The 12,622-nt window shown below is 42.7% G+C and overlaps 1 protein-coding gene across 1 annotated transcript in view; it reads right to left on the reverse strand.

Moving 5' to 3' along the window:
• The window catches only part of CPS1 (carbamoyl-phosphate synthase 1), a 127,894-nt gene that overhangs the window by 73,187 nt on the left and 42,085 nt on the right, over nucleotides 1-12,622 (reverse strand). Inside the window, exons 12-16 of the mRNA XM_032765033.2 lie at nucleotides 11,505-11,603; nucleotides 10,616-10,711; nucleotides 5,140-5,329; nucleotides 3,304-3,461; nucleotides 2,831-2,959 (exon numbers count right to left, since the gene is read on the reverse strand). Coding sequence (XP_032620924.1) covers nucleotides 2,831-2,959; nucleotides 3,304-3,461; nucleotides 5,140-5,329; nucleotides 10,616-10,711; nucleotides 11,505-11,603 — 672 coding nt within the window. The remainder of the gene's footprint in view (nucleotides 1-2,830; nucleotides 2,960-3,303; nucleotides 3,462-5,139; nucleotides 5,330-10,615; nucleotides 10,712-11,504; nucleotides 11,604-12,622) is intronic.

Here is a 12,622-nt window from a genome sequence, read left to right on the forward strand (position 1 = left end):
GCACTACTGTAATGCAGATTAATATTAATCATCCATTTTCTTATTTACATCAATGGAATTCCCTTGCACAGAATCACAGACAAACAAGAACTGAATAAAATTAAACTTGTTTGCATTGGGAAAAGGAGTCTTAAGGGCAATATAACTGAAAATCTGCAAATATTGCAGAGAATGAAAAAAACAGTATGATATAAAAAATTGTTTTCCTTGGTGGAGTGTTTACAACCTTGCACTCCCTCCTTTCCAACAGCAATTCCTCTGCCTTTTCTATTCTATTCTATATAGGTTTTTAATTCCACACTCATCCCCATCCTATCTGAGAGCCTTCCAACAGTAAATTAAACAATATGATAACACATCTGTCATGTGGTGTTTGTTCTCTCATCCTCTCCCCAGAAGGGGAAGTGTGTGGAGTGGAGTGTCTTGTTTTGGTAGGGATGGTTGGTTTTGTTGTTGTTGAATATAATTTAAACACACTGAAGTCCAAAAGGAAACATGAACTGCTTGTATGTGAGTTCATTTACATTTTTCTACGAAATAATTTTAACCCATTCTGATGAAATGTAAATTTGTCATCATAGACATGCGCGATATTAGTAATCTATCTGGTATTCTTTTTGCTTTAATCAGTCTGATGGGTAAGGAAAGAGTTAGCGCATTCTGCTTAACTAAGAAAAAAGGAGCTACTCCTACTCATACTGGCTCTTTCTCCAGGGCCCCTGGCCTCATAAAAACAGCAGTTCAGTGAGGAGCATCAGTGCATTGTATCGAATCAAACTACAAGGAACACAAGGCCAGATCTTCCACTGTTGTAAATGGGCAAAGGCCCATTGATTTCAATGAAGTTATACCTAGGGTTGCCAGGCGTCCGGTTTTCGACTGGAACGCCCCGTTGAAAAGGGACCCTGGCAGTTCCAGGTCAGCACCGCTGCCTGGGCCATTAAAAGTCCGGGTGGCAGCACAGCAGGGCTAAGGCAGGCTTCCTGGCTCCACGTGGCTCCTGGAAGCAGCAGCATGTCCCCACTCTGTCTCCTTGGCATAGGGGCAGCCAGAAGGTTCTGTGAGCTGCCTCCATCCCAAGCACTGGCTCCATAGCACACACTGGCTGGGAACCATGGCCAATGGGAGCTGTGGGGGTAGCACCTGCGGATGGGGCAGCGCACAAGTCACCTGGCCACACCTCCATGTAGGAGCTGGAGGGGGGAAATACTGCTGCTTTTGGGAGCCGCCTGAGGTAGGTGCCACCCAGAGCCTGAACCCCTGAACCCCTCCCATGCCCCAGCCCCAGGCCCCCACTCTGATCCCCTTCCTGCACCCAAACTCCCTCCTGGAGCCAGCACCCCACACCCCCTCCCTGCCCTGATCTCCTTCCCACCCTCCAAACCCCTCAGCCCCATCTGAGAGCACCCTCCTGCACCCCAAACACTTCATCCATAGCCCCACCCCAGAACCCACACCCACAGCTGGAGCACACCCGCCCCGCACCCCAGCCCCCATCCCAGGCTAGTGAAAATGAGCGAGTGAGTGAGGGTAGGGGAGAACAAGCGACAGAGGGAGGGGGGATGGAGTGAGTAGGGTGGAGCCTTAGAGAAGGGGCAGGGCAGGGGACGGGGCAAGAGTGTTTGGTTCTGTGCGAGTAGAAAGCTGGCCACCCTAGCTATACCATCTGCACCAGCTAAGTAGCAGGCCTCACTGTGCAGGATATTCTAACCTGGGGCCTACTGGAGTTTGTTGACTTCAGGACTGTCTACACTGTGCTGCTCTTTGCTCTAATCATAAATCTAACCTTTGTGCCACAGAGTCTTACTTGTGCTGCTCCATGTTTTAATCTAGTTAATTATCTCCATCAGAGCACATGAAACATGGGACTGAACTCATAGATAGAAAAGTACTGATTTTACAAGTGAATCTCACCTCATGTTAAACTAACAGGTCTTTGATCTATATTTATCTTTGTTAGGATTCCAAGTGTTTGTCCTAGACGTTAATACTGAATTTCCAATATTTAGGTCTTGGCAGACAAAAATACTTTTTAGAGAGTAAATTTTAACCTTTTTTAAAAAAAAATGTTCAATAATATTAGAAAAGCTGACTGCACAAAAAATGAAGATTTTTTTAAAACTAAAAAAAAGCTTTTTAACCCAAATGAAAATTTTCATTATAAATTGTTTTCCTGTTTTTCCATGGAAAATCAAAAACCCAGGCTTTCAAAAATGCAACATTTTAACCCCAAACTGAAAAATGTTACCCACCTTTTCTGCTTTCTGGTTTGTTTTCATGGGAAATTTTTAAAAAATGCTACATTTCCTGTAGAAAAATAATTGGCAATTTTTGTCCCGTGCTAGCGAGTACAAAAGCTAAAAGGTAGGTTCCTCACAGGATTCTGGCACCGCACAAATTTCACCCCTAAGAACCAAACACAAGAATGGCCTAACCCTGCCAGTCTCTCTCTGTTCCTGGTCCTTAGTTATAGCTAAGCTTTTTAGTGCTTTTTTTAGGGCTTTTACTTTCTCTGCATCTTCCTTGTGACAGCTCCTGAGAGCAGGAGAAAAGAGGCCATTATATTGTTTTTTGACCAAAAGTGCTGAAACATTTGCTCAAATTATGAGTCATTTCTGGCAGAATTTAACAGCCGTGAACAATGTTACTTAATCATTCACACTACCCAAGTCAATGGCAAATATTATGAAGACTGAACCTGAGAGGACATCAAGATAATGTTTTAACAGTAAGATAAAGTATGTAGAACTAGACTAATCTGTGACTATTACGAGAATATATTAAATCAGATGGCAAGATAGATCCCTATAGCCATCAACTGCATACATACCTTGGTCCCAAGATCCAACAGTCTCTCTTTGTCAGGACATATACCCGACCCTAGTCCACCCAGAGCATAGGCAGAGCGTATCATGACTGGGTAGCCGATCTTTTCTGCTGCGTTCAAAGCATCTTCAATCTTAAAGCAGACAGGAATAAATGTCAAATAAAATGACAAGGACTAAGCTGATTCAAGTCTATACATCAGGTTATATCAGTTACTGGGAAACCCATCAATAAAGCACTTCCCCAAATTAGACAAGAGAAAAGAATTATGCCTTTGTTGTGTGTGACTCCAGGAGCCAAATTTTACCCTCAAATACATCTGGGCATCCCTACCGACTTCCAATGCACCAGATCCCTACTTGGTACATCTCCATTGACTTCAATGGATTTACACCAGGTATGAATTTGGTTTCAGCTGTTTAAAGAATAATAAAGCCAAGTGTGGCAGCCTTGCATCTCCGAGCTCCTCGCATTTACCGATTCCACGGCAAAGCTGGGAGCGATCTTCTCATTAATCTCAGTCAGTTTGTCAGAAAACAGTTGCCTGTCCTCAGTGGCCATGATGGCTTCGACGGACGTCCCCAGGACCTTCACTCCATACTCCTTCAAAACTCCTCGTCTGAACAGCTCCACTCCTGTGGAAAGAATGGAGTTAGAATCGGAGCACCCATGCCGTACAGAGAGGAAAGCGAATGAGGAATCTGGCTTTGCAGCTAACTAGCTGGGTCCATACATGGTCCCCACCGACGTAGTTTCTCAATTCGAACTGTCAAAATTCAGTGCCAAAACCAATACATTCAGGAAAGTACTTAAGCATGTGACTCAGTTTAAGCATTTGATTAAGTATCATCTAGAATAGGGATACTTTCCTGAACTGGGGCCACCGGTACCTGAAGGAGATTCTGAGCAGAGGAGCAAGCAGGCTAGTGGCATAGTCAAATAGATAAGTCTTGATTCTCTGCTGCCTTGTGTAACATGTATGGCTGCACATGAAGGATGTAAGAAAGCACTGTCATTTTGATTTGGAAACATTGCACACCCACTTTGCCCAGGTGAAGATGACTACACAAGGTGTAGGGCAATGGAAAACAAGCCCCATGTCGTTCTGAAGATTCTAGAAGGGAATCTAGCCCTTGAAATCGAAAGATCACTAAAGTGAGAGACAGACAAGTCCTGTTAGACAATCTTAACCACATCCCTGTCGATGAAGGGATGTTCCATGGAGTGCAGTCTCAAGTGTGAAACCCTGTGTAATTCTAAATGATCCAAAGAATGGCAATCCTAAAGAGCCATTAGGTAGTGATAAAGCTTAAATTTGTAAAGACAGTGTGGGTTTCTCCTTCCACATCTACTGTAACAGGATGGAATGATGGCAAATCCTAAATTATTACCCTTTTTGGAAATACTGTGATAAAATAAACATGAAACATTGACATTTAATTTGACAAGTTTCAGGTCAGAGTTAAATGTTTCCATTTTAAACGTTGTTTTCTATTAAAAGTGGCATAATGTTAACTAAGGAAATTCCTAAATACAACAGCACACAGATTCAAATACCTGCAAACCTTGGGGACTGCCACAATCTGCAGCCAGATCCAGTCTGGATTTTGCAAATGCAATTTCCTTTTATACTGCTTAGGACCAAAACCTTGAATTTGGACACACACATACTTTGAAGCATTAGAATGGAATGTGGTGGATTCCCTCTCACTTTAAATCAAGACTTGATATCTTTCTAAAAGATAAGCTATACTTCCATCACAAGATGACGGGTTTGGTACAGAGATTACGAGGTAAGGTGCTTTGGCCTGTGTTACACAGGAGATCAGACTAGATGATCACAGTAATCCCTGTAGGCTTTAAAATCTATGAAAGCTGCATCTAGATCTGAATTTCGTGGTTTGGAGCCATCTCTCATCCTAAATGGAGCAGTGCCATGCTAAGCTAAACAAAGCACCACTATCCCTCTAGCTTCCCTTTTCAATCTTCATCTTAATGTTTAGGTACAGAACACGCCCCAAATCTGTTGTCCAAACCAAGATTTATAAGCTGCACTTGCAAAACACTATTGGTATGAAACATCTGTATAACTGATAACTATAAAAGATAGCCACTACAAGTCATAATCAATAAGTACAATTAAATCAATACTTATATCGGTCCATTAGGCTAATATCTCTGCTTATATACATTTGTAAGTGAATGAAATGTTCTGGCTGAGATTCCTATAGTTTTGATCAGGCAGAGCCAGGTATAAAGGTGACGGATGTGGGGCTAGAGAGATTAATTCAGCTACAATTGCACAGTACTTACCGCAGTTGAGAGCTGTCTGGCCACCCATGCCTAGAATTAACCCATCTGGTCTTTCTGCTTTGATGACCTCTGTGACAAACTGTGGGGTGATGGGGAGGAAGTAGACCGTGTCAGCCTGCTTTAAGCCAACCTCATTGGTCTGGACTGAGGCAATATTGGGGTTCATCAGGACAGTCTTCACATTTTCTTCCTGAGAAATGAAAATCAACATTAAAGTTTTAAAATGTACCGTATACTGAGAGGTAAACCCACAGAGATACCAGAAACACAACAACTATGAATGAAGATCTTAACAAGTGACTAGGTACCATGCCAGTAACTGAAAATACTGTTTTCTCTGGCTGAACAGCCCAACACCAGGTGGCTGATCACGGTACCTCAATATTTTTCAGTTCTTTGTACCTCCCTAGGACACTACAAGAAGGAACTTCCTGTACATGTTTCCACACGTTCTTCCAAAGAGAGCAACAGTGCAATGAATTTCTGTGCTCGTTTGCACCACTGCAAATCTTTACAGTTGCTGGAATTACCACATTGAGAACCCACATTGGCCCAGTGCCTCTTTCTGCACAGCTAGAAACACTTGAAGAAAGTCCTTTATTATTATTTGTTTTATAGCAGTGCCTGGAGGCCCGAACCAAACCCGGGGCTCCGTTTTCCCTTGGAATATGCATCTAGCAAGAGAATCCTGCCCCAGCGAGCATCCAATCTAAACAGACCAGACAAAGAGGGGTAGAAAAGAAGCATTTTCATCCCCACATTACAGATGGGGAACTGAGGCACAGAAAGGTTTAAGGGTAAAATTCTGGCCTCATTGACAAGGAGAGTTTTGCCACAGACATCAACAGGGTCAGGCACCCGGGATGTTTGGGAGGCAGAGGTGGGAACTAAAACCACATTTCCTGAGTTCCAGTCCAGTCCCTTTAGTACAAGATCACCCTTCCCCTTCCTCTGGAAACATTATAAGTAGGTAACAGAGAGACCAACAGAGTTACACCCATATCAATGAGAGTAGAATTCAGCCCAGTGTGTCTATAATACCTGTAGGCCAGAGGCGGGCTCAGAATATACCATGGCTGCAGAGAGAAGGTGGTATTGGGAAGCAGAGGGATCGTGGCCCTGAATTTTGATGGTCTGCAGTGCTAACACTGACTGACCTCTTATAAAAAATGACACCTAATATAGCAGGGGTGGCCAATCTGAGCCAGAGAAGGAGCCAGAATTTACCAATGTACATTGCCAAAGAGCCACAGTAATATGGCAGCAGCCCCCAAACAGTTCCCTGGCCCCTGCTCCCAGCGCCTCCCACCCACCAGCAGCCCCGCTGATCAGCGCCTCCCCTCCTTCCCTGCACCTCCCGATCAGCTGTTCCCTGGCACGCAGGAGGATCTGGCTGGAGGGGAGGAGCAAGGGCATGGCAGGCTCAGGGGAGAGGGCAGGAAGGGGTGGAGTGGGGGCAGGGCCTATGGCAGAGCCAGGGGTTAGCAGTGAGTACCCCCCGGCACACTGGAAAGTTGGCGCCTGTAGCTCCAGCCCCGGAGTCGGTGCCTATACAAAGAGCCGCGTATTAACTTCTGAAGAGCAGCATGTGGCTCCACCACAGGTTGGCCACCCGTGCAATAGAGCATACTAAAGGAAGGAGTCTGAATGGTCAGTTTTACAGGATTAGAGGGAATGCGAATAAGGAAGAAGAATGTCACCTTTACAGGACAAACTGGACACCATAGTACAGAAAGATATTGATCATAAAGAAAGAAAATGTCAAGGGCTTGGCATGTCGGGGTCAGCAACTCCTCAATGCAAGAAAAAATTGCCATGGAATCAGGGCCGGTTCAGGAAATGCTGCCAGGGCTGTAGCTGTAGGCGTTCCCAGCAGTGCTGGTCCAATGTGTACTGTGCCTGGACCAGTGTCTTGGGAAGGTGAGTATGAGCAGTTTCCTCCTCCCTGAGAACTCTAGGAGGAGAATAACTCCAGCCCCTGGAGAATCAAGATGTCTTCCCCTTTTATACTGTCCTGGTAGGAGAAACCCCTGCTGGCTCCCTACCCCTTCTGTTTAAAAGAAAACTCCACCCAATACTCTCCTAACTCTCTTCACCAGTTCCAGGCATGTTACTTAATCCCTTCTCCTTGGAAGGTTCACCTCATCACATCCATTGCTTGCAGCCCAGAGGAGTTTGGGGCACATGGAGGGAGGAGGAGGCCACACTCTGAACCCTGGGACTTGCATGTAGGAGCCTTATTCCAATGACTTTTGTGTTGTGGGGGGCTCCAAGAGGTGTTTGAATTGCCTCAGATATTATCACAGCAGTGAGGACCAAGCCTATTTACCAGGTCACTTCCTGGCATGCACTGGGAAGAACGTAATGTCAGGGGTCCTTTCCTACTTGGGAGGGCCAAATACCTCTTAATTCAGCAATTTGAGAGGATGATTTGTAATAATACTAAACGCAACACTGGGACAGTTCAACCAAGAGGTCCTCTGATTAGCTTACTCGGACAATCAATATTTAGGGTCTCTGAGCTGAAAAACACATGCTCTGATCCTCTGCCAGGAGCTTACTATCCAGTGACATTATGAAAGAAGAAAGATAAACCCGCACTTCCTCTCAGACACTGAGTAAAGATGCATCTGGGACACATTATCCAGGAAAAAGCAAATGCTGAGTAAAATACAACAACTAGAGTAGAATAATATGTCACTGCACAGTTACCATTCTGAAGCTTGTCAGAAAAGAAAACTGACATGATCTCTGTGTCATTTCTCAAAATACACTGAATTGGCTTCTGACTGACTCAGCTGTATACTGAGAAACCAAGCTCAGGAAATTATAATTTGAAAATAATTATTTTAATTACTTTAACCCTTTTCTCTGTTCACAAATGATCTGTGAACAGGTCGGCACTGGTATGTATATGTTTTTTTATTCAAAATTACTTGTGTGAACAAATTTATGGCTTGGTTTCACACTGGGTCACATAGAATATTCACTATTTGTGCTTCATGACTGGTCAACTAAGTCACATGCTATTGTTTTTCTTTTCTCTATGTGGATAACTGAAATTTTATCTTCTAGGGCTGGCTAAAAAGTTTCCATTGAACTTTTACTTGATGGAAAATTGGGGGTTTGTTTAAAGATCATTTTTCAGAAAGCGTCAGCTGTCCTTGAAACTCTTGGGAATTGTTTGCTGGAAAACCAAAAAGCAAAGGAAAATGTTTTTTTACCAAACTGCAAAAATTATTCAATTCTGCAGTTTGGGGTTTTTTCCATCAAAAAAAAAAATTCCATCAAAGAGTCAAAATTTCTCTGGAAACTCCTCCCCCGCCCCCATTCCCCTGATGTTGAAATTTTCCAAGGGAACCCTTCCCCCCCATTTTCCAACCAGCTGTAATATCTATCTATTTCAAATCCCTCCTTTATACTCATCTGTGCCAGAGTATCTGCAAACCCAGCTGGCAATGACAAGGCTGCTCACTAATGCTCATGACTAATGCCTATTGTGCTAAAATATGCTTTTTTAAAATCATACTGCAGCCTCTCGCCTGATGGTTTGTTTTTCCCCACCTATCATCTTCTGTTGTGACAAACCTGTAAGCTCTTTCTAATAAGTGTTAGAACTGTACTTTGCACAATGGGCCCTGAATTCGGATTGCAGATCTTGGGTGTTACGGTGATACAAATAATAAATGAGTCTTCACCATAAGAAGACAGGAGAGCTCCCTTTTTCTGAGTGTGTTATACCTGCACACATTTAGAATTGTTTCAGTGAATCTACCACACAAATAGCAAAAAGGGATTTTTTTTTTAAGCAGCCATTTCCAGCACATATGCATTCTCAAACATTTATAGGTGCTACTATTTCTGCCATACTTGCCTTCCATGCACATCCTTGCAAAGAATTTTGGAAGGGCAAGCTGGCAAGATTTATTGCAAAAAAATAATTTTTGTTTCTGTTAGAACCATGAGAGAGGAGGACAGAGAAGAAGAAATAGGAGATGCCCTCCCTGAGAATTCAGACTGCTATCCAAATGGCTCTAGGCCTCTCCTCTCCTGATTTGATATGCATTGCTTGAATATGTAGCCACTGTGAACTTAGAGCCAGCAGTGGCAATACACAGTTCAAACAAAGCAAAGGAAATACGTGTTTCACCACATTTTGAATTTGGTTCTCAGCTACACCAAGTTTAAACCTGATGCAGAGAACGTGTGTGTCTGTGTGTCTATGTAAGTGAGAGAATGCTGGGGGAGAAGGTAGCTCTAAGCCACCTTTCCTTTCCCCTGACACTTCGGTCAGCTATCTTACCTTAGAGCAGTCTCGCAGCTGCTCTAAGTTACCCAGTCTGCAGCCAGCTGTGGCTGTGGCAGAGTGGCATGAGCTTTCCCTTTGTACACTCCATGTGGAGCAGGTGATGGGGACACAGGCTGCAGAGCTGACTTTGCGCTACCCAGTGATGACCCTGCCTCAAGAGCAATCCTCAGCTGCCCCCTTTTGGGTCACTTTTCAACAGCTTTGCTATGAACAGTGTAAAGCTCCCAGAGTTGGGGCTGAGCTTTTATGCTGTAAACTGAAACACCCATAAGTATGTTCCATCTAGCTGTGCATATGAAACATCCAACAAACATGTACCAATCAGGATTCTGGTGATACAAATCCTTAATTCACAAGCATTCACAGGGTGTTTTACTTGTATAATTTAGGCACATGGAGAAGTGCACAGACATGTTTTCTGACTCTTGAAAACGTGGTGCGATATGAGTTAGGAAGGAGACACCAATAGATAGTACCAACATGCCTGCTCATTAAGCTTATTAGGCGACATTTATCTCTGGAGTAACCCCTTTGACAGTGGAGGAGAGCTGACTGCATGGCGCACAAAGAAACTTCACAGGTATTTTCACCAGCAAACATAGCTTGTGCATGTCACTATTAATAGTAGCATCATACCATTCATTTCCCATCAGCATTTTGGTGACTGGCACTTTCTGTGTGAAAACATTCACGGAATCACAAACATTTCACTAATTTTAGCACAGATATTTATTCATCTGACAGTTCATTTCAGAAGTGAGTGCGTTAATTAGCATTCATTACTCTCCTGCTGATGAAGTTTAGGTCATCCAATCAGGGAACAGAAGTAACACCATGTGACAGTGTTCAGTGGTCAAAGGGACATAGTCAAAGAGAACAGATCTCAACAATACAAAGTCTGAAATTCAAAATCAAGCTATTTCCATAAGCTGCTTGCCGAACACTTACGAATAAAGTAACTTGGAACAGTTGGTCAATAATTCATAAACAGAAATAAGGGCTAAATTTACCAAATAATTTATTCTCCCCAAATAATTCAACCAGCTCTACTACTCAGTAACTTACGTAAATCCGCAGTTTTCGACTAGGGTGGAATAAATGATCAGGTTAGCTGCAACAAGGGAAAGCAGATTAATTTCTGGTAATGTACTTGGAGCCTTCTCTTACCTTCATGGCCTTAACAGCCTGTGACCCAGAGTAATCGAATTCCCCTGCCTGACCAATTGACAGACCTCCAGATCCTAAGATGAGAACTTTGGAAACCTAAAAGTCAGCAATATAAAATGATTAGAATGATTTCACAAAGGGTGCAAAGGATGGGAGTTAAACTGGGGTGAAAGGAGACTGTGCAGTGTGGAATAGCCTTGAATCATGAAAAACTAGGTCGCAGAAAGAAGAAAAGCCAGCTTCAGAAAACCTGCAGCTGTCTGTCCAACTTTCCAAAAAAAGTTTTACTGAACCCATCTCATGCACAGGTGGGTAAAGAAATGGAGGCGACTGATGTTTTACCCAAAATATACAGTAAACGTACGGATTGTTTAATTTATTTATAGACAGCCAGGCTTCACTTTGGCTTCCCACATCTCTGTCTTGTATTTTTTATTCAAAGACCAACTGCATTCTGAAGGCACAATTCACTGTGCAACTCGGCTCATGCTAAGAATTCCAAAGTTGCTTTCCAGCAACATAGCTTCAGCTTGATGCTGTCAACCAAATCTCATAGCTGGATATGACTGCATGAGGTGGCATGAACTATAGAGATCACCGTAACAAGCATAGATTCTGCTCTGGAGAACATACAAAAACATATACACAAACCTCCATGTCTCAAAACTTCCTCAAAGGAACAGAGAGTTAATAAAATAATGAGGGAGAGAGCAAAATCCAGTGGTTATAATGAGAATAAATGAAATCCTAATGTAGCTTTTGTAAGGGAGTCCTGTACTTCAGTTTCACAGGTAATTTTTCATGCTCTGCATTTTCTCCATCTGATTCAATACAAGTTACAGCTGGTGTATGACTGATAGCTAAAAATGAAGAACATTAATATACTGACCTCAAGCCTAGAAGCTACAGTTGTGGCCTTGGGCAGCACTGAGGCAACAGTTGTACCTTTTCCCTTCTTGATCAGTGAAATGAACGAATCGAATAGGAACTGGTAAAGGCAAACACATGTATTTTAGTGCCCAACCAGGGCTAAATAGATACGAATGAAACACAGAAAAACCAGGCCTGCCATGGGTCAATCCACTGCTGATGTAAGTCAGCTTAGCTCCATTGACTTCAGATGACTTTGATTGACACCAACCAAGAATCTGGCCCCATGTTTCTAATTTCCATAATGATCTTTGGCGTAATGCCGTAGTCAAGGAAGCAAGATGGTATCAGGGAGGAGACTAGGGAGAGAAAGCCTATAGAACCCATTCATTCACTCACACCCATACTTTACTTGTACATGGGTGATAACACATGCAAGGGAAGATTGAATGTTAAAATTAGAAATCCGAATATTGTACTCTTAACTGGATCAGTGGAGCTAAGCAGATTTACACCTGCTGTGGATCTGATATGGCACAGTGTGGCTTCAGGAGTGCACTAAATCTATCAGCATATGCAGTATACTACAGTATTCACAGACTGGACCAGCACAGGACAATTCTGGGGTAGTTTTCAGTTCTTTTCAATTCATGGATCACTCAGATAGGTAAGAAACTTTTTGCCGAGAGGTTCACTTATAGATTTAATCAACAATATCAAATTACAATTAAAATCAAATCACTTGCAACTACTTCTGCTTCCTTTCCCAAGAAATATTCAATAATAGATTTATGTTCAGACATGCCCTCTCCTTGCAACACCGCCTGCAACTGCTGCTTTGGCATTCACTGAGACTACACAACCAGTTAATATCGGAATTTGCATGAAGTCACAGACAGGGGATTAAAATTTCATTTCAGTGAGGAGAACAAGAGAGAGTGAGTATGAATCCATTTATATAACTCTACAGTTACAAAATATGAAAGTGGAACTAAAATGTATTAGAAAGTTAATGAGATTTGTTTTAAAAAAGCATCTGTTTTTTTTAAAAAAAAAATAGAAAATTTTCTTTTACAATCATCTCAGATAAAAGGAGTATGGGTCCCATCCGGCAAAGATTTCAACCCATGAGTAACT

The sequence above is a fragment of the Chelonoidis abingdonii genome, chromosome 10 (assembly GCF_003597395.2).
Source record: "Chelonoidis abingdonii isolate Lonesome George chromosome 10, CheloAbing_2.0, whole genome shotgun sequence".
In the NCBI taxonomy this organism is placed as follows: domain Eukaryota; kingdom Metazoa; phylum Chordata; order Testudines; family Testudinidae; genus Chelonoidis; species Chelonoidis abingdonii.